Source organism: Branchiostoma lanceolatum, chromosome 5 (genome assembly GCF_035083965.1).
Source record: "Branchiostoma lanceolatum isolate klBraLanc5 chromosome 5, klBraLanc5.hap2, whole genome shotgun sequence".
NCBI lineage: Eukaryota > Metazoa > Chordata > Leptocardii > Amphioxiformes > Branchiostomatidae > Branchiostoma > Branchiostoma lanceolatum.
Window position 1 is genome coordinate 4,693,228 of NC_089726.1, and position 27,649 is coordinate 4,720,876.

The window sequence follows — 27,649 nt, forward strand, 5'->3', positions numbered from 1 at the left end:
TTTTGTTGGGGGTAAGGCTAAGGGATATGCTTTGAGGGTAGACAAAATTGAACAAATGCAGTTTAGGACACAGCGACGCCGCCAGCGTGCCGCGGGTTAAGTGAGAGGGGGGCTTTAGGGGGCAATATTTGAGGATATATAATCCCACCTTCAACAGAGAAGGAGTCAAAGTGTCTGGTACTTGGGATCGAGCATTCCCACCCTCATGGGCAGGCAACATTAGTTCCTGTACTCAGCAACAGGAGCTAGTTGCTTCACTAGCATCAATCTTTTCTCGACTGTCTAAATCATTTTCCTATTGGACTATCTAAAATTGTCCTCACTTCATTCGTGTTTTTTTTTCACGGATTCAATTTCTTGGCACCTTTGGCCGCAAAGTTCATGTTAGTGTCGTCGACGTGACTAGTATCTAAATACCAATTCTGTATCTGTACAGCTGGTAAAACCGCCATTCAGTGTAACACACCAGCTTCACAGACACGCAGCATCACACTGAACAGCCTGTCACACCCAGTCTTTGCATATCTGACTGCAACCGTTCTTTAAAGCTATTTAGTGAGGATGCTCCTGCAGTACTTGATGACAACAAATTCCATTCTACTATGGTTTTCGGAAAATGAGTACCTAGCACCTCTGGGTACCTTACTTTTGTAGGTGTTCCAGTACAGTATGTAAATGAGCGTGCAATTCAGCCGTCAGGCTGCCATATGCTTCTTTGTGCAATATACGAATTTTTGAACACATCAATCCTTGGCAGAAAAGTCTGGTACTGACTATTTCTAGTCGTCTTCTGCGCTAGCATTAGATACTTATCAGTCGGTACATCCACAAGTTTATCAGTCATTTTGTACATCATGCAAAGTTTGGACGTTGTTCTTCTGTCTTCAAGTGACATCCACAAAGAAACACACAACTGATTTAGAACCACCTCATGTGTAAGGTAAAAAATCAATAGCACGGTTCTGTATGCAGTACCACTGCCCCCCGCTGGTGGAGCTGCTGAAATGCCCTAAATTCCTCCGGCATGTTGTGAGCCCAATTGTTGATCGCCATCTCCGTGCCGTAGTAGTGATACCGCAGCGCCCTGCCTTGTTTGTCCTTGCTGAACGGATAGAAGCCGTACAAGTGGATCTGGTCGCAGATGGTGGCAGCCAGGGTGTACATGTGGACACCGGTGGACGGACGAAGCTGGCGGATTTTAAACCCAGCTTTTGTCCAAATTCTGTAACATATTTAGTTTTAATACTCATACTAGTCATAGTGCATTTAACTACTTTTTCATGGAGATAAAAAACTTAAAGAAATATTACAATGAGAATTGTACATTAAAACATTTCGACGGTCTCAATACTCCAATCATACCTTATAGAGTTATCGTGTTGACACAAAGACCATGAAACAGACGCACAGTCGAACGAACCTGAAAACTTAACTCTCCATTTTCATGGATGTAAAATGGGAAACTCACTTTTGCATGAGGTTGTTGATTCCCGCCGGTGGAAAAGCAGTCTTCATCGGCAGTTTATGTTGGAGAACAGCCCGTATGATAACCCTCACGTACTTCTCTCCAGACGGAGACGTTAAAGCGGGTACGTACAAGATCTGGTCACCAACTTGCTTCAGACGCCGCAACAACCGATCGTAATCTTTCTGTGTTTTGTTGTGCCATTGTCCGAATTCATGTGAGACCACCGACGGGTTCATAGTAGTAAAGTTCGCCTTGGAGCCGACATCTTTCTCGTAACCTTCGATTTGAGGCAGGTTACACCGTATGACGAAGTCAGTGGAGTCGATTTCTTGACCACAGCTACTGTTCAGCAGAAGGCCAGAGTTTCCTACGACTGCACATGTGTTAAAATGGCGGTCCTTCAGAGGTGATTCGTTTGGGATCCACTTCAAGAAGTTGTAGGTGACTTTGAATGAGGCCGACTTCTTGCTCCGAATTGCAGATCCATATTTTATACGTTGTCCAATTCGCAGGCTGGATTTCTTAAGCGTCAGGCGTTTTTCCGGGTTGTAAAACTTTAGTATATGTTGTCTGGAAGTAGAAACGATAATTATTGAATTGCAATTAAGCAAGACATGCGAGAAAATATAAATATTTTACGAAAGCGTGAGATCCTCGAACTCTTAGCAGCTTACCTCATATTCTGCGCCTCTGTGCTGTTGAAACACCAATGAGTTTCTGATTCATTTCCTGTCGCACGTGTTGAATTCAAAGTGCCTGTCTCTGGCTTGGCAGCTTTCTTCTGCTTCACGACTCGCTTAACGACTTTGATTTTCTTCTTCAGTTGAGCTCGAGGTGGGGTCTTTTTACTCTCGTTTTTTGACGTAGTGATCCCAGGTCCCGATAGTTGCAGAGAAGTATGATCTGTGGAATCGTCGTTGACGCTTCCTATGGTACTGGGTCGTTTAGAAGGCGCTGCCACGAGTTCTTTGATGAGATTTTTTGCTGTATGCTTTTCGACACTGTAATAGAATTGGTGATTAATGATGATTAAGAAAAGTACAATTTACTTGCTATCACATGGTCTAGAACTCTAGATTATATTCATTTTGTTTGCGGAGGAATGACTTCGTTATTCGATTATTAAGGTGACAATGGTTGTCTTAAGGCCCATGGGTTCGAATTCCCTTGGACATAAAGCCAGCCAAGGGTCAAGTCAAAATTCAGACACCCTACTTTTCAAAAATCATAAGGAAAATCTGCCACCTCAGGTGGTACCGATATGTAGAATTATGGGGTCTGGCCCATGGACAACGCCTACAACGGGAAACTGAGCACGTGCTATTCTCCAGCGCAGTGCTCACTGCATCCATGCGTCCAAGTAAGATTTTACTATGGTCAACCTTGACTGAAGGAGGCATATGTAATCATGCGTCCACTCCGCGTTGTTGCCACGCAAGACACCCGATATTTTGCTACCAAATGCAATGCCAACCTTTTCAGAGGACGTAACATTGTACAAAGGTACCGGGGCAAAAGACTTGTTTCGTTAAGGATCTGGTTACAATGAAGCGCGCGAGTTCACCTGTCAAGAAGGAAACGGTTGAAGTGTAGGTGACCACATGCATGTTATTTTAAGTCCTTGTAGACTTCAAAATGTTTTCTATCATTGTGTAAGTCCTTTGGGTACTTTCCCTGGCCGTTATGTGTTTCAACTACGTTTTCATCCATGCAAAATAACGTTGATACAAACGAGCACGAATGGAGGAACGTGGAGGTCAATGGAAGAAAAACAAAACGTTTCAACTGGCTAGCTACCTCACATTAAGAGATGTAAGACAATATCAAAGCAGGATATTTTTAAATACTTGATGTCATGCACAAATATTTACGTAATGGACGAAATATGTAATTATGTCACCATGTGTTTTAAAAACAGAGAAGAAGCTTTACGGTAGTACATTGGTGTTTAGTACTGTATCATACGTTATTGTTATCATTTCATTCCCTTAATTACCCCAAGCCTCCTGTGCATTTATCCCCCTGGGGAATGAACATGCAATAAATATTATTACTAAGGATAATTGCAAACCATTTCGTGGAAAGAAACAAAGAAACGACGCAGGACAACGTGTCAGAGATCGTGCACACATTCACGATAACACCCACATACCTTTGAGGTGTGTCGTGAAAGTCACCGGTTGACTTCTTCAGGTGTGGTGTTGGGCGTGGACTAGTGGACATTAGTTCGCGCCAGCTAATGTACAACATGACCAAGTTAAACACAAACAGAAGCACCATTCCTCCCCTGAACATTCTTGGTCTGCAACACTTCTTTAACCTCATGATGGACTGTTTCCTCTGTACAGGTCTTCTCCGTTTGCGTGATGTCCCTGTTTAACACCTTTTGCAGACTATTGAACCAAAACGGCCATGACCATATATATCCCCCACCCACCCAGCCTTTGTTCTCTGTTCACCTGTTAGGTTCAAGGGAGCGTCTCAAAATCCATACGTCTTTAAAAAAAAAGTTCTGAAGCCTGCTCAAACCTCCGTGGCTTGCGCGTTGTTCACTCATATCGGGAAATGATGCCCGACTTATGCTTCGGTCCCAATCGCACCGATGCCCGTCGGGCCACGGGGTGTAGTCCCGGCCGGGCCCGAAGCCACGAATTTGTCCTGGTGGATTGCCGGGTACGGGGGGACGGGGTTTTCCTCCCGGTGCACATACGATTAGCTCGATATGATACGTCCCGCGTTCAATTTAAGCCTGAGATTGATTCGGATTCCCGGCCGGGCCCAAAAAATACCCCAGCAGTCGCAGGGTGTCCCAAGGCCACATAGGGGTCACGCCCGAAAGTTCCAAGAAACAGCCCGTGATCGACCTATCCGGCAGGGCTCGTCCCTTTTTCCAATTGGGGCCGAAAATCTTTAGACTGTTATGTCCTCCTTGGAAACGGAGGTATGGTTTTCTGTCTGTCTGTCTGTCTGTCTGTTTGTGTTGGTGTGTGTCCGTAGTTTTCCCGGGTCCAAAGTTGTTCCCAGGCTGTGTTGGCTCTGGTACCAATTCGTTCCCGCAGGCTTAGCAGGCCGCAGGTCTACAGGAATAAATGATAACTTAATTGCAAGTTCATGCCCAAATGCTAATTGAAGACAAGCAGGTACATAGATACATGGAAATCGAAATAGTTATCTAGTCTACTGTGAAACTTCCATGTTAACTATGGTTGACTATGATTGGGTTTGACTTCTTTAACAATAAATGTTGCTGTTGATGATGAAGTAAGGAACCCGAGGATGGCATGTGAGTGGAGCAAGTAATGGAAAATATGAAATGGACCGTAGTCGTTTATTTATGTATTGTCAAATGTCACAGGACACTACACTGACTTTCGAGGCAGCACAGCTAATGTTTGAGAGTCAAATATTGTCAAGAAATTTACAAAACCTTCGCGGAGATATTACATCTTTAATTTTTTGCATCTGCATTCAACATAATGTAAGAAAAAAGAGCAAATTCAGGGTGTCATAATCTCATCCCAGGTTATAGCAGCTCACCCCACACAGAGACCTGACATGTAAACTGTTCAGAAAGTCTTACTTTAACATTTTCTGTTGACCTCTACTGACACTTCATCTAACATTGGGCAGGAGAGCATTTGACTGTCTGGTTGTTCTTACATTACAGTACATCACTGTGATCTATGTGTAGCTGTAAAATAGTCGAGATACACTTTTAACAATCGAAAAGCAAATCATCAAAAATATCAATTGCATGGTTCTGTGTGCAGTACCACTGCACCCCGCTGGTGGAGCTGCTGAAAGACCCTAAACTCCTCCGGCATGTTGTGAGTCCCATTGTTGATCATCTCAGTCTCCGTGTCGTAGTAGTGATACCGCAGCACCCTGCCTCGTGTGTCCTCGCTGAACGGATAGAAGCCGTACAAGTGGATCTGGTCGCAGATGGTGGCGGCCAGGGTGTACATGTGAACACCGGTGGACGGACGGAGCGCAAGGATCTTGAACCCAGCTTTTGTCCAAATTCTGTAGAATATTTAGTTTGAATACCTTGGTTTGAATACTAATCATGTATTCAACCACTTGCATGATGATTTCGACTCAAAATACAGATCGATTACAACATTTTAAATGAAATTCAAAACAATATTGCAATGAGAATCGGTTGAGATGGCGTCCCTACTTTTGCAACATTTATCCTACAACAGCCCAACATTGATGTTCTATCATCTTTTGTAGGTAGAGAGGGAAACTCACTTTTTCATAAGGTTGTTGATTCCCGCCGGTGGAAAAGCAGTCTTCATCTGCAGTTTGTGTTTGAAAAGAATCTCTATGATAACCCTCGCGTACTCCTCTCCAAAGGGGGACGTTAAAACGGGCACATACAAGGTCTGGTCGCCAACTTGTTTCAGACGCCGCAACAACCGATCGTAGTCATCCTTTGTTTTGTTGAGCCATTGTCCAAAGTCATGCGAGACCACCGACGGGTTCATAGTAGTCAAGTTCGCCTTGGAGCCGACATCTTTCTCGTAACCTTCGATTTGAGGCAGGTTACACCGTATAACGAAGTCCATGGAGTCGATTTCTTGACCACAGGTACTGTTCAGCAGAATCCCAGAGTTGCCCACGACTGCACACGTGTTAAAATGGCGGTCCTTCAGAGGTGACTCGTTTGGGATCAACTTCAAAAAGTCCTCGGTGACTTTAAATGAGGTCGACTTCTTGCTACGAATTGCAGATCCATATTTCAAACGTTGCCCGATGCGTAGACTGGATTTCTTTAGCGTCAGGCGTTTTTCCGGGTTATAAAACTTGAGTATATGTTGTCTGGAAGTAGAAAAGATTCTATTCATGATCAGCTAGTTCCAAAAGTAAAGACAAACAGCAAGGCCAGGCTTGTTGCTGTTGCTGCAATGGTCAGACTAACGGCCATGGCAGGAGGTAGAGTTCAGAGGTGGCAGAACTAGTCATTTATCAGACATTACAGACTGCCAGTAATTGTAGGTCACGGGGTCAATGCGAAGTGACTACTAATTCACGGATGAGGTATTGTTTTTAGTCTGTCTTGTTTTTGTTTTCGCAGTTACAAATTCCTACAAATCTATCGATAATGCATTACATTTAAGACATACGAGAAAATCTAAATATCTAACGAAGGCTTGAGATCTTTGAACTCTTAGTACTTACCTCATATTCTGCACCTCTGTATTGTTGAAAAGCCAATGCTGTTCGGACTCATTTCTTGTTGCAGGTGTTGAATTCAACGTGCCTGTCTCTGACTTAATGCCTTCTATGACTTTTATATCATTCTTCAGGTGAGCTCGAGGTGGGTTCGTTTTACGCTCGCTTCTGGACGTAGTGACCCCAGGTCCCGATAGTTGTGCTGTCTCGTTTAGCACAGAAGCCTGACTTGTGGAATCGGCTTTGTCGCTACCTATGGTACTGGGTCGTCTTGAAGGCGCTGCCACGAGTTCTTTGATGAGATTTTTCGCTGTCTGATTTTCGACCCTGCAATGGAATTAATGATGGAATTAATTACGATAATAGTCTCCAATTCTGTGCTATGGCCAGACCAGTGCTATGGTCTCCAACACATGGGGGAAGGAGGCCGGGAAGTACGCCCCTAACGTCCTAGTACTTTTCTGAAAAACCACCGCAAGTCGGCCACGGGGTAGGCTTCCCCATACTAGTACTTTATGTGCTGAAGAGAGAAAGTATGCAAGCTGAAGGCATGGGAAGGCTCTGCAGGACAGGAACTTCTTGGCAGCCATGGTGGTTCGGGGGACAGAGGATGTGTGGCACCCGACAGAAGTCAAGTAAGTCAAGAAAAGTATAATTCCCTTGCTGCTATCACATAGTCTAGATTATAGTCATTTTGTTTGCGGAGGAATAGTTTGATATTCAATTATCAATGTGACAATGGTTGACCTAGAACCTAAAGGACATGGGTTCGAATCCCCTCGGATGGGACGTAAAGCCAGCCAGGGGTCAAGTGTTTGAGGAGAGCCACACCTCGAGCACGTTAGATAACTAGTATCTGTATCTGTATCTGTATAGCCGGTATAACCGCCCTTCGGAGTAACACACCAGCTTCGTATACGTACTCCCCTTAAAGTTAAGATTTTAAATACTAGTAGCTGCTTAACATCTAGTGTATCATGTCAGGATGGTAGTTATCATACTACTAGTAGTTTACCGATTCATATTTTGCGCCGCTGGTCGGTCCGCGTAGCACTCTATTGATCGTAGTGGTAGTTGCATCGGAAATTAAGCACATATTTTCTATCGATTAGCAAGCGAAAGAGAACTCAAAAACAGAACTCAAAGGTCGATAGTCAATGTTTGTGCTAGCCAACTCAGACTGTAAGCTTGATGATATGTCGTTGAAAGAAAGAAAGACACGTTACATTTTGGTTCAGAAACAAATGGACGACAACGTCTCTGAGTTGAGTATACGTACATGTAGCTCCCGACCAAAGGTTTTGCCCATTCTGTCCAAATCGAATTGAAGATGAGTTTCACTTCAGTATGGGAATGCACTAAATATGATGCTCCACGCGATGAATTATTCACCTCTCTCAATTCAAGTACTTCAGATTTTAAGACACTCAATGCCAAAGATAGATTTGTCTATATACATGTATTTAGATGCAACAGCTCATACAGTGTTAAAATAGGCAAATATATAAAATATTGTTTTGTTATTAGAAAAAAATAATGATACTCAAAATTAGCCCAATTTGAATCATGTAAAACCTAAGATAGTCATTTTGTTGTAGTGAATAGTTTTATTCCAAAATTATGTCTTGTTCTATGTTTACTGTTGTTGCCATACTTTGTACCTGCCACAATAGTCGCGCAATAAAGTTCCTCTTCATGTAATATAAGACCCACATACCGTTGAGGCGTGCCATGGAAGTCAGTGGTTGACGTCATCAGGTGAAATCGTGGTTCTACCTGCTCGCAACAGTTTATGTACAACATAACCAAGGTCAACACAACTAGAAGCACGATTCCTCCCCGGACCATTCTAGGTCTGCTGCTCTTCTTCTCTGAACGCATGGTGAAATGTTTCCTCCACACAGATCGATGCTGAAACATGACTCCCCAGTCTGCGCAACTTCCCTGTCATGACATAACAATGAATTTGCAGACTATTGAACGGGAACCAGATATGACCCGACCCGACTCACCTAGTGTTCTCTGTTAAACTGTTTGACTAAAGGGGCTGTGTCAACATTCACACGCCTTTCATCAAGTTCAGTAGCCTATTGATGCCTTCGTGACACGGGACGTATTGTTGACTCACATCGGTGTCATGGGTGTTGCCCGGCTTATTTAGACCGTTGTTGACGCCGTAAAAACGTAGGTACAGTTTTCAGTCCGCTGTTTGTTTGTTTGTCATTTTGTTTGTTGTTGTTGGTATGTGGGCTAGCTTTAAAGAACGGTTGCAGACAGATCTAGATGCGCAAAGGCTAGGTGTGATAGGCCGTTCAGTGTAATATAACCAGCTGCTGTCGCGCCGCGTGCGAACGTTTCATGCATAGCAACTCATTCCACATAGCAACCGGCCATGTCAAGAGTCCAGAAGAAAGTCTAATTCTAACATCTTATGTACGGCAGAACAGAAAGACATGACAATGATGACAAAGACATGAATGTACAACTTGAGGTTCATAATGACACAAGACTTGAACTGCCACTTAGAAGTTACTAAATGACACTTAACCTCTTAGTAAAACTTCGAATTCATCTAACATTGGGCAGAAGAACTCGACATCTGACAGTCCAGATATTCCTACATTATAGTACATTCCTGTGCTGCACATGTATGTGTAGATGCAAAATAGTCGAGATAAACTTTTAAAAACCGGAAAGCAAATCTATGCACTTGCTCCCAAAAATCAATGGCATGGTTCTGTGTGCAGTACCACAGCACCCCGCTGGTGGTGCTGCTGAAAAACCCTAAACTCCCCCGGCATGTTGTGAGTCCCATTGTTGATCATCTCAGTCTCCGTGTCGTAGTAGTGATACCGCAACGCCCTGCCTCGTGTGTCCTCGCTGAACGGATAGAAGCCGTACAAGTGGATCTGGTCGCAGATGGTGGCGGCCAGGGTGTACATGTGAACACCGGTGGACGGGCGGAGAATATCAAACCCAGCGTCTGTCCAAATTCTGCAACATATTCAGTTTAGATACTCATAATGCATTTTGACTGATATGCATGTTCCATAAGTTACATTCGTTTGTGGATACATGTATTAGTAATCCAATAAATTGAAGAATAAGCTCTTAAATCAAGTTATATCACTGGATTACAATATGTATCAATATTACAATATATATCAATGTTATTACGTTGATAATGATAATACCAATAATCTATAATACATATAGTAATATCGTATTGTGATACAGTGCTATATAGATTGAATTAAAATCTTATTCATTATTTGAACTATTTCCGTCATTTTCATATTGATGCTTATTTGGTATTCTTTCTAATGCACTGAAGTTCCTTTGCACCTTTGTTTTATATTTTGTAATATCATTTTACTATGATTGATTTACGTATGCCCGAAGTACCCAAACAAGGTGATATATGGTTATTGGGTAAATAAAAAAAACAAGCGGAAGGAAAACTCACGATTTCACGAGGTTGTTGATTCCCGCCGGTGGAAAGGCAGTCTTTACTGGCAGTTTTCGCTGGAGAACAATCTGTGAAATAACCCTCACGTCCCTCTCTCCATTCGGGGACGTTAACGCGGGTACGTACAAGATCTGGTCGCCAACTTGTTTCAGACGCCCCAACAACCGATTGTAGTCTCTCCCGAAGTTCTGCGGGACCACCGACGGGTTCATAGTAGTGAAGTTCGCCTTGGAGCCGACATCTTTCTCATAACCTTCGATTTGAGGCAGGTTACACCGTATGACGAAGTCCATGGAGTCGATTTCTTGACCACAGGTACTGTTTAGTACAACCCCAGAGTTCCCTACGACTGCACATGTGTTAAAATGGCGGTTCTTCAGAGGTGATTCGTTTGGGATCAACTTCATGATGGCTTTGGTGACTGTGACCTTGTTGGATAAACTTATTTCATATTTCAGACGTCGCCCAATCTGTAGAGTGGACTTGGTAAGCGTCAGGTTTGTTTCCGGGTTGTAAAACTTAAGTATATGTTGCCTGGAAGTAAAAGAAGATACCATTCAGCCAGTCACCAAGAGTCACGACAAACAGCAAGACATTTGTTAGAAAACTATGTTCATCGTTGGGAACTTGCTTCAATCAATGTGAAGTACAAGTCGTTCAAGCAGAGATATACACTATAGACATATAGTACAATATGAAATAACTTGGCTTCTGTGTTTGATATGTACGGTTTAAGCACGCTTACCACTTGCCATAAGCCCCTGTCACACTTGTGGGTATATACAAGTGCGCGTGAGTTCCGCATTAACATTTTTGGGGTTTAAGTAAAGTTTGCGGGAAGGAAGTTGTTTTCTACTTTGACCCACCATAGCGCGGTCTAGTTCAAACTAAAGAAACGACTTCTTCGGTTGCAAACTTAACCTAAACCAAAAACATGTTAACACGCAAGTCATGATGGCTTGTATATACGCAGAAGTGTGACAGGGGCTATAGATTAAAATGTTGCTATATTTTTCACGCCAAGACTTAGTCTGGGTGCCATCCTTTGTTGTTTATTTGAGGTCCTATGGTTACAACTTGTTGGTTAGCGGTGAGTAAGGCAGCCACCGAAAATCCACATGGGATGGCACCCAGGCTAGTCAAGAGTGTCTTTAACAATTTTGTCTGCCGTTTTGTATCATTCCAAGGCTCATTACCTGATATTCTGCACCTCGGTACTGTTGAAGCACCTTTTACACCTGTTCTCTGACGCAGCGATCCCAGGTCCCGATAGTTGTTTTGCCTGGCGTAATTCTCCTGTTAGTGCCAAAGTCCTAGACAAGATAAATGCGCATTTAACAATTTTCACATAATCTAATGTCATCATGTAACTACTATATAATGAAAAACTCTGTAAATTCCTGTTTTAAAAATACATGTTATAAGAAGAGACTAGCATTTAAATCAAAGGTATAGATAAGGCAAAGCATAGTTTTCTTGTTATTCTCTAGGTATCTAACTTAATATACGTGTAGCCCCAATTGGGCATGGCTATGCTTCAGTTTTAACTAAAAGTTACGTTTTTCAGTAAAGTCTTATAGAGTTTTATGGTCGGATGGTGGTTATACTAGTTGACCAATTCAAATGGCACACAGATTTGTGACCGCCATTCCATGTAGCATATCGATCTAAGTTGTAGTTGCAAAAAAAACACCTTCGACAGCAAATTGAGAAGGTGCTATTCTCCATCGTACACGTAACTGTATACCATGCGCATTCATTCGCAAGACACCTGATATTTTCCTACCAGGGGCAGCCTTTCAGAGGACGTCACGAAGAAACAACGTCACCGGGCCAAAACGTACAGAATTGCTGGTGACCAAATGATGACCAAATGTACGTCATTTTGAATACGTTTTCTATTCATTGGATGATCTCCTGACCGCTATGTGTTATTTCTATGTTTTCATCCATACAAAATAGCATCAAAACAAACGAGCACAAACAGATGACCTCAAAGATCAGCGGAAGAAAAAGAAATGTACCAGTGTCAGGTACCTAGCCACCACACATTAAGGATAGATTGCAAGCCATTTCGTTGAAAGAAAGAAACGATACATTTTGCTGCAGAAGACAAAACATGGGAAAGACAACATGTCAGAGATCATACACACGTTCAAGATAACACCCACATACCTTTGAGGCGTATCATGGGGATCACCGGTTGACTTCTTCAGGTGAAATCGCGGTTCTGCGTACGTGGACAGTTTGCGCCAACTCAGGTACAACATAACCAAGTTAAACACGAACAGAAGCACCATTCCCCCCCTGAACATTCTAGGTCTGTTGCACGTCTCCTCTAAACGCATGATGAAAGGTTACCTCCACACAAGTAGCTGCTAGTCTCTACCAGACTGACTACGCCGGCTATAGAGAATATTTGCCAGGAGAGTTTGGCCACCATAGGTTTTCATCTGCAGGCCCCTCTAGGGGGAAATGTTTACCTTCATGTGGACTGAGTCTCTTGCCTAAGCATTGCACTTTTTGCCGAATTCTACCTGTACCCCTGTAGGCCAGAAGGCCTGGTGAAGGCTATGTAGCTGCCCAAACATGACATCCCCGTCCGCGTGCTGCCCCGGCTATAGTTTGCAGACTATTGAACCAGAACCCGATATGACCGACCAGGCCAGAGCGTTAACCCGATATGACACGACGTGGGTACTGTTCGCTGTTTATCCATAGCCTCCTTAGCAGGCTCTACGAGTTGGGATTTTTTTCTGATGGCAATCAGCTCTACTGCACTCGGTTCCACAAGAGTGCAGTGTAAACTGAGTGCAATAGATCAAGATCTAATATGCCATCAGAAAAAAAAAGTCCGATTAGTAGAGCCTGATAAGGAGGCTACTTTACCCGTTAGATTTAGGGGAGCGTCGCAACAGTCGTACGCCATTCACAAACAAGTTCAGTAGCCTGCTCATACCTCCTTGACCCGCGTTGTTTACTCATATCGAGAAATGTTGCCCGGCTTAGGGGGGCTGTTTTTGCTTTTCCCATCTGCTAGTGAGTCTGTAGACTGTTAATTCTTCTGTAAAAACGAAGGTATAGTTTTCTGTCTGTTTGTGTTGTGTCCGTAGCTTTCCCGGGTCCAAAATTTCTCCCTGCAGGCTAATCATGAGTTGGCCCGGTCGGTCCGAATTTGTTCCGCGGGCATGCAGCAAAATGATTTTGCTGTTGATGAAGTCAGGAACCCGAGGATGGTTTTATTTTGTCAAGGAGCTTAAATACAGTCTTTAACCTGCTTGATTTTGTCAAGAAACTTATGAAAACTTTCAAATATTTCCCAAAGGTATGTGATCTTCGATTTTTACAAACCTGTGTTGAAGATGATTTATAAAAAGGCAAGTCACAGTTCAGGGTGTCATAATCTCATCCATGAACACTCCAGGTCATAACAACCCACCCCACACAGTAGCCAGATACATCGATATATATATTGTGTCAAAAATGATAAATTTAAACATTTTCTAAACGGCGGCTGAGGATTACGATACCTCGAGTTTTCAAAAAGAGTACCAACATTTCACCCTATAACGTGAGGCTCGTGTACATTTGTTGGGTGATCAGGCAAGGAAATTTGACCTTTACATTAGTATTACTTCCGGGTCATAGCACCGTGCTTCCTGTCCTCACAAAAGCGGTCAGCTTTGAGTTTGGCTTCGTCCTTAGAGAAGGAGACACCGTTCATTATTGTGTCGTGAATTCTAGTGATTCAACAGGCGACTGTGTTATCATAATCAACTATCTTCCAGGTAAGAAGCTGACCTCTATATGCATTCAATGGTTTGGAAAACAAGGATAGAGAAGAAAATATGCAATATACGCCGAGAATTTAGCTCCCTCACCATCTTTATCTTCAACATTGAAGGCAGATCACTATTTCCTTATTTATAAGTGTTTGTATATATGGTTTCTCATTAGTCTCAGTGAATTGTTATACTGATAATCGCAAATATACAGATGTAACCGGCTCCTTACTGGGCGCCCAGTACGGAACCCGTGGAGAAAATGTCGCCGATACTCGGCCCCCAGTACGGAAGGAAGTTCCGTACAAGAAGTCCAGTACGGAACGGCTTTATTCCAGTACCGAAGCTCCGTCAGCACTGGACGTCCAGAACCGAATTTGTTTCGGTACTCAGGTTCCAGAGCTGAACTCCTCTCGGGTTCCAGTACGAATATTTGCGTTCCGGCTAGGTCAACGGTCATTTGGTACTGGTTACCCAGTGCGGAGGTCATTCAGCACTGGATAACCGAGTGCCGATTTACGGATGTAACGGGTTCCGTACTGGATTTACCAGTACATAGTGACTCTTCAGTACTGGAAGCCGAGACCTCAAATTATTTCGGAACTGGGCGTCCTGTACTCTTTAACCTCCTTGGTACTGGCAAGGATGATCCATTGTTTGGACCGACTGGACAGTTTTGGATTTTATATATAATAGTTGTCTGTACATTTGAATAATAATAACTTTATTGCAAGTTCATGCCCGAAGGCTAATTGCAGACAAACAAGTACATGGAAATACATGGGAATCTAAAAAGTTATATAGTCTACTGTGAAAGTTCTAAGTTTACTAAGGTTGACTAAGCCCTGAAAATAACGTTAGACGCTCGTTAGAGTCTCAGCACTCGGTTTCCAGTCCTGACAGGAGGGTTCCCAGTACTGAAGCTGCCCAGTACAGGAAGTCCAGTACTGAGAAAGTCTCAGTACTGGAGCTCCTGTTCTGACCACCACTTCCGTACTGGTTGTCCAGTACTGACAAAGGAGGCAGTTACATTTGTATATTTGCCTGATAATCTGCTTTCATATTTGACATGCCCATGCTTGTGGAATCCTGACGCAGAGCGCAGAAATTTAACTGCCAGGTTCCTCCCCAGCTTCTTTACTGTCTGGTGTTCTTTAGCCCCCCCCCCTCATAACTTCCAAACGGTATGGTGTATCATCACTAAATTTGCAGAGAGTGATGTGCATGCAAAGTTTTATGATTTCTGCAATTTTGGTACTGTTATGATGCGATTTGACGTAATTAATTTGACTTCATTAATGTCATTTTATTGGCTAAAGCCGTCTAAATAGAAAATTCCCGTAATACCTGATGGTATTAACCGATCATTTAACAAAAAAGGGTATTTCTTTGATATTGAAGTGTGACAAGACTTCTGTTGCCAATGGTAACTGCGTTGACGTCAAAATGCCTTCAGCTTATGATCCCTTGGGATCCGCCATTTTGGATAGGCGATCTTACATTTTTAGAAATACAATTTTTGCTACTTACGACCCTAAAACACAATAGAAATAGACTCGAAACGTTCATTTGAATGTCTTTTGTTGAAAACATAGCAGGTATGGGCGAATTTGAAGGGGAAAAGCCTGTTAATGCCTAAACTAAAGATGCTGTTCGCCATCTTGGATTTTGGCCGATCACGTCATCAAATTAGCATGATTTATGAATATTTAACCATGAAAGTTACATTAGATTACACAGGATCTTAAAAATGTAGGAAAACGTGGTAGAGCAAAAAAGCCTTGAAATCTCATTGTTTAAACCAAAATTAGTGAATTTTGTCAAATATGCCTGTCAGAAGCCCGTTGCCATGGCAACACAAAAGATAATAAACTTACACCATAACTATAGAATTGTTGCCAACTAAATTCTAGGAAAAGTCACCAAGTTTGGTAGTCTTAGCACACATAATTCAGGAGGTATAGGACGTCAAATTTGGCACCTTTAGCCCCCCATGCTACAGTATTGGCTAAAATGTTAGCAGTGGTTTTAAGTTCGCGGTGAAACGGTCACCGCAAACATAAAACCACCGCAAAATTTTTGCATTTACAGTATTGTTGACATGGCGACAACAGTCAGCACACAAGGTTTGGATGACGTCAGGAGAGGAGCAGCAGGGGGTTCTGCCAACAGAGTTTCCACCTGGCAAGGAGAAAGACGTGAGGAGTCTGGGGAGGAGTCCAGTAGGAGAGACAAAGGTGTGAGGGTGTACAGGTGTGAGGAGTGCAGCAGGCAGTTCAGTTGTCTGGGTAATCTGAAGACTCACGTTCGTACTCACACAGGGGAGAAACCCTACAGGTGTGAGGAGTGCAGCAGGCAGTTCAGCCAGCTGTGTCATCTGAAGGCTCACATTCGCACTCACACTGGTGAGAAACCTTACATGTGCGACAAATGCAGCAGGCAGTTCATTGAGCTAGGTCATCTGAAGAGACACATCCGGACTCACACAGGGGAGAAGCCCTACATTTGTGACAAATGCAGCAAACAGTTTAGTGAGCGGTATGATCTGAAGAAACATATGCGTACTCACACAGAGGAAAAACCCTACATGTGTGAGAAGTGCAGCAGGCAGTTCAGTCAGCTGGGTACCCTGGAGAGACACATACAGACCCACACAGGAAAGAAACCCTACAGGTGTGAGGAGTGCAGCAGACAGTTCAGTCGGCTTGATGATCTCAAGACTCACATACGGAGTCACACAGGAGAGAAACCCTACAAATGTGACGAGTGTAGCAGGCAGTTCAGTCGGCTGAGTAATTTGAAGACACACATGCATACTCACACTGGTGAGAAACCCTACAAGTGTGAGGAGTGCAGCAGGCAGTTCAGTGAGCTGAGTAGTTTGAAGGCTCACATGCGTACTCACACTGGTGAGAAACCCTACAGGTGTGAGGAGTGCAGCAGGCAGTTCAGTCGGCTAGGTTATCTGAAGACTCACATGCGTACTCACACAGTGCAGCAGGCCGTTCAGTGAGCTGGGTCATCTGAAGGATCACAGTTTGAAGGTTGAATATGCAGCACAATAGATAGCAAGTAAACCTGATGACAACCATATGATTACAAGTTGTTAGTGGTTAAGATAAGTTTCTAGTTCTTATCGCTTCTGTTTGCGCACAGCATTCCTTCTATTTGTAGACGTAATGCCGTTGTTTAATATTTACACTTACGATACAAAACGTGGGTCTCTTCATTTTCCATTGCCTTCAAAAAAGAAGTCAAACCCAACCACAACCATAGTCAACCTTAGTTAACTTAGAAATTTCACAGTAGACTAGATAACTATTTTTGATTCCCATGTATTTCCATGTACTTGTTTGTCTGCAATTAGCCTTCGGGAATGAACTTGCAATAAAGTTATTATTAATATTGGTTAAAACTTCTAGTCTTTATTATTCCATCTGTATGACATCTAGTATGATGTAATAGTTGAGAATGTGATCGAAATGATTATGGGTATTGACATTTTTATGTTTAGTTATAATTCCTGGTGTCATTGATGGTCTGAAAATTGTGTTAACAAAATGTTACCGAGTATATAAAAATTGGTTCTGTAAGAAAGTATAACTAACACTTATTTGCCTTAGGAGTTCTCTAACAGACATATGGTAACACGTGGTAGCATTTTTTTTGTTTTTAATATAATTGTGTAGTTGTTAGTTAAGGTTCGGTTAGGCTAGGAATACTCTTTTGTTTCGTTCTATGACTTGATATAACGTATACAGGCATTTGCCAGGTAATGATTATTTGAAGTATTATTTATGGTCAGTAGTGTTACAGTGTCTTAGTCGCAATGTATTAATTTGTTGAGTTTAGCCTAGTTTTCTAGTAGTTCACTAGTACTGTTAAGCGAAATAAGACAGCCAAAGTTATGAAGATAATGTTGTTTTGTTCATTGATGTGATTTTGACATATCTTGTAGAGTCTTCTGTCAGATAATGCGTGTAGTCATTGAAAGCGATGTCAGTAGTTCTACAGTTTTTTAGTGTACCATGTGTTTGTTGAGTTTTGCAACCTACTTATTGAAGAAATTCACAGTTCAGTAAAATAAAACAACAACAGATACACTTTGTGCACTGGAAACTGACAGGAAGTGAGGTCAAAGGTCGGGACGGCCACAGAATAGGTTACCAACAGTTATCTCCTTTCCTGCTATATGCATGCCTTTTGCCTTACGGGAGGGAGCCAGTGGAAAGATGCATAGACAGAATCAGCGATAAATTCACAATAATTAATAGAACAAAATAAATCACAAACATCTTGGATTTCTATGTTTACCTACGTTTCTTCTTCATCTTCTTCTCCAAACAAATAAGGTCAATGACCTGGACCAGACGGCTGTCACCATGGTTACTGGTTCAGTAGCAGACACCCTGTGGTGTTTGATTACATAATGTGGCAGGGCAGAGTTAGAAGGACTGATTACCATGGATATATATTTGAGTAAGAATAAACGTCAATACTTTATTAGCCAGGCTGGACCATCTGAAAGTAAACATTATATATTTGTTTACAAATGTTACCTTTCTCGTTAGGCGTTACTATTTTATCAGCAATCTAAGGAGTCTGACATGGTATAGTGGATTGAAACCCGTAATCCTCTGATCCAGAAGCGCACTCCTAAAGCCTCCCTCTCACCAGACTGTCGGCGCGCTGGCGGCGTCACTGCGTCCTAAACTGGCTTGGTGTTACCCTTGACTGTATAATAGGCATATCATTCAAAACGTACGTATGACCGTATGACCAAAAAGACAACAAAACACACAGCTTGAAAATGTTAGTTTTTTATCGATGAAATTCGTTGAGTGCTTTGTCAATTCGATCGGCCGCAGTGATGCCGCTAGCGTGCCGCGGGTCCAGTGAGAAAGCTATTGAATTTTAGAACACTGACGTCATATAATACAATCATCAGGTGACAAATTTGAAACACTGACGTCATATAATTCAATTATCATGTGAGAAGGCGTCAGCACGGCATAAGTTGCAAACTGAAAAATCCCAGAACTATGACGGACTTATGTGAAACAACATGAAGTAAGAATTTGACTTTGGAATATATCAAGCATAGCATAGAAGGATTTTCAATTTTTTGTGTAGCTTTCCTTTAAGAACTAACTGTACCACTAGTAGTGCACTACTGATTACAGCTGTACGTTATGGCTAGTTGTACCGTCACACACCATGCCTGTCACGTTCTATGCTTTGGTCGACTAATCTTCAAGCAGATGTAAGGATCCGGCTTATCCTTAGTGTTTTACGCGTATATTTGCTACATCTAATAAGTCTTTCTAATATTTAAACTCATTGCTGGCTCCTAGCAAGGAGGTTTAAATCCTATTTAAACCTCCTTGCTCCTAGTACTCTCCAAGCAGGGGAGGGGTTCCGGCTGTTTTTTTTACGTGTTTTTAGGCGTGTTTTTGAACCCCTCCTCTGCTTGGAGAGTAGCTCCTAGTGGATAGCCTGGGTGGCATCCTCGTTAGTTTTAGTCCGTGACCCCCACATACCCCCGCTTGTGTTGGTTAGGGGAGCCTATATGCAATAGGAGCTAGGATTGCACCCAGGCTACCTAGCGCGCGGGAGGGTAGACCCAGAAAAGCGCTCACCTCTAGAGAATGACACAGAAATGCAGAAAAGGTCACAAAAGATCAACAAAATAACCCAGACCGACTCATCTGCTGAGAGATTACGGATCGGCAATTGTGAAATTAATTATCAATCTGCTTGAAGGCCTCATCCAGCCTCGCATAATGAGTGTCACAAGACTGCCTTGGGGCCACGGAAAACAACGCCGCAACGACAACTTTGAAACTTGTGTAGCATCGATTCGAGGCTTCATGAGTTGGCCCGGTCCGAATTTGTTCCGCGGGGCATGCAGCACGTCAATGTTGCTGTTGATGAAGTCAGGAACCACAGGATGGTTTTATTTTGTCAAGGAGGTTAAATACAGTCTTTAACCTCCTTGATTTTGTTAAAAAGATTATGAAAACTTTCAAATATTTCCCGAAGGTAGGAAATCTTCGATTAACAAGGGAAACTATATCAAAGATAATTAAGAAAAAAAGGCAAATCGAGGGTGTTATAATCTCATCCATGAACACTCCAGGTCATAACAACTCACCTCACACAGTAGCCCGATGTATTTATATAAGGAAAAGTGTCCAAAAAAGTCCAATTTAAACATTTTTTGTACGGCGCAGAAGAGGATTACCACACCGCGGCTTTTCAAAGACCACCGCCATTTTTATGCTGATAACAAGGCTGGTTAATGTACATTTGTTGTGTAATCATGTAAGGCGATTTGACCTAAATATCAATACTACTTCCGGGTCATACAACTGTGCTTCATGGCCACAATTTAAACATTGTCTACATGGGAAGAGGATTACGACACCGTGGGTTTCCAAAGAATACCGCCATGTAGTGTACATGTCAGCTTGGGAGTCGTTTTTCGTCCTTCAATGTTACTCATGTACAGCCGAACTTTCGAAAAAAAAACTTATGAGAGGTACAAAGATGACATACAGCAAAAAATTGCTATAGAAAGGAGATGAAGAAAGCACATGTGGCCATATAGCGACAAAGCACAAACACCCCTACACAATGGAATGGAATAGTCCGCCCTTCGTGCTAAAGCCTTAGTTAAAGTACGCATGAGCAGCGGTCTCTTTCCGCCGAGACCCAGACTGAGCAACACGCGCCACTCAGCACCTCTACTAAAACCGTCTCCAGAACATACCATCTAAACTGCGAGTTACCGACTCGGGGTGTTCACTGCTAAGTCGAGAAACACGTCACAACTGAGACAACAACAACTTTCCTGGTAATCAAGATAACTAGTCCGAGTTCGCTGTGAAGAGGATTCTAGTGATTCAACAGGCAGCTGTGTATCGACAGACTTCCAGGTGAGAAGACTTGACATGCATTTCCCACTCCTTGTTTGGTTTCTCATGAGCCCCAGTATCCCTGTGGTGTAGTGGTCTGCGCTTCTGGTACTTGCTACATCTGGTTCAAATTACTTGGATCAGAAGGCCCGGGTTCAAGCCCCGGTTTAGGACACTCCTGAACAAGAAGCGCATTGAGTCATACCAAAGACTTTATAAAAATGATACATACTTCTGAAACAGTATTGAAGTTAAACACACTCCACTGCCAGTGGACTAGCCCCATGCTGCAGTGATTGCACCACAGTGTGGCACAGGGCTATGAAACGGGGATGGGCACCGCCCTATACATCAATTATGGTGTGGGAGGATTTTAACTTTTAACTGTTGCAAATTAATGGTTGAAGATGAGCATTTGCAGAGACTTGGCTGCCATGGTTGGTTGGTTTAGATACCAGGTTAATTATTTGTTGCATGATACACCCTTGTAGCTTGTTATCCTTTCAACATTGATAAGAAAACTATCCATGGGAATATGCAAATCCTGACCCAGATTTGAGACATTGAGTTCCTCCCAGCTATAATTGTCTGGTGTTTTTACAGCTGAAATATGAGAGAAAGAGAGGAGAGCACCCATGGAGTAAAATAAAGGGGTGTGAATAAGATTTTTATTTGCAAGCTCTTGCCCTACGCCTAATTGCAACATGAAACAATGCATAGAAAAAATATACAGACAGTGCAAGCTTAACAATGGTGACAAGTGGACAACTGACTATTCTCAGAATGGCCACGGAATACAATCTAAGCTTTTTCGGTTGGACTTTTTTGAAGCAGTGGAAGACGAAGTGACCCACTTTTTCTACAATGAGTGGGTCTTGAGAGGTTATCGGGGTTCGAGTTTTCTTCTCGTCAGTAAACGTGCAATAAGGAAAACATGATTACTTTAGCCTTCGTTGATTGTAGACAATTTTTCGTGCCAATGTTGCATCACTTAAAACATAGCCGACAATATTGATACAGAGGACCTCAGTTAATTCAATTGATAGATATCGTGTGCCCTGTATTTACAGACCTTTACACAAATATACCATGGCAACAGGCAGCGCACAAGGTTTGGATGACGTCAGGGGAGGAGCAGCAGGGGGTTCTGCCGACAGTGTTTCCACCTGGCAAGGAGAAAGAGGGGAGGAGTCTGGTGAGGGGTCCAGTAGGAGCTCGAGAGGCAAAGGTGTTAAGGTGTACAGGTGTGAGACGTGCAGCAAGCAGTTCAGTCATCTGACTAATCTGAAGTCTCACATGCGTACTCACACTGGTGAGAGACCCTATAGGTGTGAGGGGTGCGGTAGGCAGTTTAGTCAGCCGACGAGTCTGAAACAACACATGCGCACTCACACTGGTGAGAAACCTTACAGGTGTGATGAGTGCGGCAGGCAGTTCAGTCTTCTGGCGACTTTGAAGGTTCACATGCGTATTCACACTGGTGAGAAACCCTACAGGTGTGAGGAATGCGGCAGGCGGTTCAGCCAGCTAGGTAATATGCAGAAACACATGTATATTCACACACGTGAGGAATCTTAAAGGTGTGAGGAGTGCATCAAGCATGTACAGTATAGGCAGACATGAGTCAATAACTCCAAAAGGGAGAGACCCTACAAATATGAGAAGTGTAGCAGGTACATGTAGTTCAGTCTTCTGGGGGAATTTGAAGGTTCACAGGCGTACTCACACTGGTGAGAAACCCAACAGGTGTGAGGAGTGCAGCAGGCAGTTCAATCAGCTAGGTAATCTGAAAAAAAAAAACGCATGCGTACTTACACAGGGGATACATCTTAAAGGTGTAAGGAGTGCAGCAGGCAGTTCAATCAACTAGGTAATCTGAAAAAACCCACAGGCGTACTTACACAGGGGAGAAATCTTAAAGGGGTAAGGAGTGCAGCAGGCAGTTCAATGGGTTAGGTAATCTTGAAAAAAAAAACATGCGTACTTACACAGGGGATACATCTTAAAGGTGTAAGGAGTGCAGCAGGCAGTTCAATCAGCTAGGTAATCTGAAAAAAACCGACAGGCGTACTTACACAGGGGAGAAATCTTAAAGGGGTAAGGAGTGCAGCAGGCAGTTCAATCAGCTAGGTAATCTGAAAAAACCGACAGGCGTACTTACACAGGGGAGAAATCTTAAAGGGGTAAGGAGTGCAGCAGGCAGTTCAATCAGCTAGGTAATCTGAAAAAAACCGACAGGCGTACTTACACAGGGGAGAAATCTTAAAGGTGTAAGGAGTGCAGCAGGCAGTTCAATCAACTAGGTAATCTGAAAAAACCGACAGGCGTACTTACACAGGGGATACATCTTAAAGGGATAAGGAGTGTAGCAGTCAGTTCAATCAGCTAGGTAATCTGGAATTCGAAAAAAAAAATGTGCGTACTTAAACGGTGCAGCAGGCAGTACAGTCAGCTAGGTAATCATGCGTACTCACACAAGGGAGAAATGTCACAGGTAATCTGGTAAAAAACACATGGGTACATGCACAGGCGATAAATATTAAAGGTGTAAGGAGTGCAGCAGGCAGTTCAATCAGCTAGGTAATCTGGAATTCGAAAAAAAACATGCGTACTCACACGGTGCAGCAGGTAGTTCAGTCAGCTAGGTAATCTGAAGCGGAAACACAGGCGTACTCACACTGGTGAGAAACCCAATAGGTGTGAGGAGTGCAGTAGGCAGTTCAATCAGCTAGGTAATCTGGAATTCGAAAAAAAAACACATGCATACTTACACGGTGCAGCAGGTAGTTCAGTCAGCTAGGTAATCATGCGTACTCACACAAGGGAGAAATGTCACAGGTAATCTGGTAAAAAACACATGGGTACATGCACAGGCGGTAAATATTAAAGGGGTAAGGAGTGCAGCAGGCAGTTCAATCAGCTAGGTAATCTGGAATTCGAAAAAAAAAAAACACGTGCGTACTTACACGGTGCATCAGGCAGTACAGTCAGCTAGGTAATCTGAAGCGGAAACACAGGCGTACTTACTACACAGGGGAGAAATCTTAAAGGGGTAAGGAGTGCAGCAGGCAGTTCAATCAGCTAGGTAATCTGAAAAAACCCACAGGCGTACTTACACAGGCGATAAATATTAAAGGGGTAAGGAGTGCAGCAGTCAGTTCAATCAGCTAGGTAATCTGAAATTCGACAAAAAAAACACGTGCGTACTTACACGGTGCAGCAGGCAGTACATTCAGCTAGGTAATCTGAAGCGGAAACACAGGCGTACTCACACAGGGGAGAAATCTCACAGGTGTGAGGAGTGTAGCAGGTAGTTCAGTGAGCGGTAGGTGGGTCATCTGAATACTCACATGCGTGCCCACACAGTGTGAAGGTTGGATATGCAGCACACTGTAGATAGCAAGTAAACCTTGCAAGTTGTTGGTGGTTAATACGTTGATGAAGGTTAGACATCCAGGTAGTAAGATACGCCAAAATAGTTACTCAAGCAACTGGATAAGATTTTGAAACAGTCAGACGTTTCAGACAGCATCCGCTGTCTTTCGTCAGTGAGTAAGGATAGGACTGGAGAACCTGAGGTTTTATACCAAAACTCTTGATAGATATAACTCTGAATAGATATATCATCTATCAAGAGTTTTGGTATAAAACCTCAGGTTCTCCAGTCCTATCCTTACTCACTGTCTTTACAGCGGATGCTGTCTGAAACGTCTGACTGTTTCAAAATCTTATACAGTTGCTTGAGTATAATAAAACTATTTTTGTTGGTGGTGGTTAAGTTAATTTATGTAGCTCTTTTTCCGTTTTGACACAACATTATTATAGCTGTATGGTATCCACTGTAGACGTAATGCTCTTGCTTGAAATTAGTTAAATTCTTTATCATTCCATCTATATTACATTTGGTATGATGTAATAGTCGAGAAAATGATCGAGAAGATTATGGGTATTGACGTTTTTCCTTTCATCTTTTTATCTATAATTCCTGACATAGTTCATAGTCGGAGAATTGTGTAGAATAAACAAAATGTAACCTGGTAAATAGAAATTACTTTTGTGAGAAAATCTTACTGTTGTTTGACTTAGGAGTTCTATAGTAGCACGTGGATTACAATTTTTCTTAGTTACTTAAATCTCTTAGTTTAGGTTACATTAGGTTAATTAAGAATACTTTCTTGTTTTTGTTCTGTGACTTGATGATCTAACTGACAGAGGCATTCGCCAGGTAATGGCTATTTGAAGTAAGGTCAGTAGTGCTGCAGTTTTTTAGTAGCAATGTATTGGTTGAGTTTAAAACCTATTTAATCAAGAAGTTTACTAAGACAAACGAAACTATGAAGAAAATGTCGTTTTGCAATGATGTGATTTTGACATATCTTCTAGAGCCTTCTGTCAGGTAATATAGTTGTTATTGAAAGTAATATAGATATAATTACTGCTTTTTTGTCATTATTGTCATTTCTTAGAATGTATAATGTAATTATTTATTATTCGCATACTTCTTACAATTTTGTTTTAATTGTACTCTGGAGGTATTGGCCTTGTAAAGGATGCATCTATCCTGTTGCCAACACCTCTCAGATCTCATTTTGTAAATCTAAATGAATAGATTATGTCAGTAGTATTGCAATTTTTTCGTGGTCATGTATTTCTTGAGTTTACTTAGTTATGGAAGAAGTTCACTGTTAAAAGAAATAAAACAACTTAATGAATTGATAATGTCAGTAGTATTGCCATTTCTTCGTGGCCATGTACACTCAGCACAAAAAGTTTGGAAACTTAACTTTGGTCGATCATATCTTCGTTGTTTCCTGATCAATTTCAATGATTTACATATCATTGAAAAGCTTGAGTGGTTTTCTTTTCTATGATACCAAACTTATTATGGTTGTAAATTAATGCAACGAGTACCTGACCTGATTATGCGAGCGGGTCACATAAAAAAGTGCCCAGATTACCCTACTTAAGTCAAACGCTCAATTCAGTATTCTTTCTTCTGCTGGTAGCATGTGGTTTGTGTACGAGAGTAATGTGAAACTTGAATCAACAAAACACATTAATATGAAAGCCATTGTCATTTTTTTTAGTCTTCATAAAAAAACTAAAAAAATTGTGTAAAGGAGCCTCAGTTATGATGAAGGTGGCTTAATATTGAGTACACAAGCCGTGTGCTGTCACCACAGCCCGGCACATCCTTCTCATGTTTGTCACCAGTTTTGTTACACGGTTCCTGGCCATATTTCCATAAGGAGTCGTCGCAGGCCGTATTGATCTGTTGATCGTTCTTGCATGCACAGCTCGGCCAAGCTGATCAGTTATAACAGAGTCTGAGAGGTGTTCAATTGTGTTGAAATCTGGGCTGCAGAAAGGCCATTCTATCCTCTGTATTCCTGCATCCTGGAGGTGGTCTGAAATGACTCCCATTCTGTATGGACGTGCACTATCATCTTGCAGAATGGCACTCAGTCTTATATTGCAGAGGTAAGAATCTAGGAAATGTGACTGAATGGAGAATAGTGTCTCTATATCTTGACACATCGAGGTTGCTTAGGATCATTAGCCAGGTTTTTCCTCTAACAGTTGCCCCACACTATGATGCTGACTCCACAAACACTGTCAGTCTATCTGTGCAACAGTCGGCAGCATAGGGTTCTCCTCGCCGCTCCAACACTTTCATTTATCCATCCAACAGTCAAAAAAATCTACTCTCATCTGTAGCTGTGAACATAACATTCCTCCACACACTGTTTCATCACGATGCGGACGACAGCACCGCAAACGGGTTTGGCGCTGAGCTGAGTATCTAACACTAGCAGGGAACTTTTTTCTACAACCCACTCGCATAAGCAGGCCTGGTGCTCGCTCCATGAGATTGTTATTATCATGAGTTGGGTATCATGGGAAAGGAAATTGCACAAGCTTTCCACTGATATATAACGCATTGAACTTGATCAAGAAACAACGGAAATATGATCAACCAAAGTAAAGTTTCCAAACTTTTTGTGCGTAGTGTATTTGTTGAGTTTACTTAGTTATGGAAGAAGTTCACTGAAAGAAATAAAACAACACCTAAACGCTGTACACAGAATCTTCTGTACTCTCCAAGAAGAGGTTGGTGGGGAAGATTGTGACCTTTTTATCATATGCCCCGTTTTTGTCCGCTCTCCCCCAAAACGGGGCGTATGATATAAGAACAAGTCACAATCTAAAATAGTTTAGGGTTCACAGAGCTACATTGAACAGAGACGGGGGGTGACACAAGTTATCTGGCACGTTTGACCCGCTACTACGGTCACGTGTCTCTGACGTCACGCTCCAGGAGTAGACGGGTCCATTCCGTGAACAAGGTTTTATTATTTTTTTTATTGCAACATTTACATACATGACATGATGACGACAGACTCAAGCTTACAGAGTACAGTACAGAAGTACAAAACAAATATTACAAATACTGAAAATGAAAACAACAGATGCGGACATGCAAAGCATAAGAGCAACAAATTATCTCAAATAAACAACATAACAGAACAAGGTTGACGGAGTCAGTCGATAATTTGGGTAAGTCCCAACTCATTCTTGTGTTGGACGTAAAGTTTAGTTCTTAATTGTGGCTCCCAGCATTCTTGTTAGTTTTAGTCGGCGACCCCCATATACTCCCGCTTCTGTTAGTCGGGGGAGAGTTTGAGAGCCTAGGATGGCACCCAGGCTACCTAGCGGGAGGGCAGCCCCAGAAAAGCGCTCACCTCTAGAGAAAGACATAGAAATGCAGAAAAGGTCACAAAAGATCAACAAAAACAACCTCGACCGATTCATCTGCTGGGAGATTACGGATCGA

General features: G+C 42.4%; 4 protein-coding genes across 6 annotated transcripts; 2 read left to right on the forward strand and 2 right to left on the reverse strand.

The window, feature by feature from the left end:
- Positions 1-125: 125 nt before the first annotated feature.
- On the reverse strand, positions 126-8,776 carry LOC136434523 (CMP-N-acetylneuraminate-poly-alpha-2,8-sialyltransferase-like). Of its 3 annotated transcripts, none has more exons than XM_066427382.1 (4): positions 8,364-8,776; positions 6,653-6,973; positions 5,723-6,292; positions 126-1,222 (listed from the first exon to the last, which is right to left on the reverse strand). In XM_066427382.1, exons 1-4 carry the CDS (start codon positions 8,564-8,566, stop codon positions 949-951), a joined length of 1,368 nt encoding a protein of 455 aa, XP_066283479.1. In that variant the 5' UTR covers positions 8,567-8,776; the 3' UTR covers positions 126-948. The 3 variants fall into 3 exon arrangements, with proteins under 3 accessions (XP_066283479.1, XP_066283480.1, XP_066283478.1); XM_066427383.1 differs by lacking the exons at positions 5,723-6,292; positions 6,653-6,973; positions 8,364-8,776 and adding exons at positions 1,469-2,038; positions 2,143-2,469; positions 3,621-4,134 and having other exon boundaries at positions 127-1,222; XM_066427381.1 differs by lacking the exon at positions 126-1,222 and adding an exon at positions 4,781-5,491.
- Positions 8,777-9,124: 348 nt separating this feature from the next.
- Positions 9,125-12,799, reverse strand: LOC136434530 (CMP-N-acetylneuraminate-poly-alpha-2,8-sialyltransferase-like). The gene is made up of 4 exons (XM_066427397.1): positions 12,291-12,799; positions 11,312-11,428; positions 10,113-10,649; positions 9,125-9,640 (listed from the first exon to the last, which is right to left on the reverse strand). Exons 1-4 carry the CDS (start codon positions 12,461-12,463, stop codon positions 9,370-9,372), a joined length of 1,098 nt encoding a protein of 365 aa, XP_066283494.1. The 5' UTR covers positions 12,464-12,799; the 3' UTR covers positions 9,125-9,369.
- A 950-nt stretch (positions 12,800-13,749) lies between these two features.
- Positions 13,750-17,998, forward strand: LOC136434532 (zinc finger protein 436-like). Its single transcript, XM_066427400.1, has 2 exons — positions 13,750-13,903; positions 15,989-17,998. Exon 2 carries the CDS (start codon positions 15,999-16,001, stop codon positions 16,908-16,910), a length of 912 nt encoding a protein of 303 aa, XP_066283497.1. The 5' UTR covers positions 13,750-13,903; positions 15,989-15,998; the 3' UTR covers positions 16,911-17,998.
- Positions 17,999-21,845: 3,847 nt separating this feature from the next.
- Positions 21,846-22,848, forward strand: LOC136434536 (zinc finger protein 664-like). The gene has a single exon (XM_066427404.1). It carries the CDS (start codon positions 21,904-21,906, stop codon positions 22,390-22,392), a length of 489 nt encoding a protein of 162 aa, XP_066283501.1. The 5' UTR covers positions 21,846-21,903; the 3' UTR covers positions 22,393-22,848.
- Positions 22,849-27,649: the final 4,801 nt, after the last annotated feature.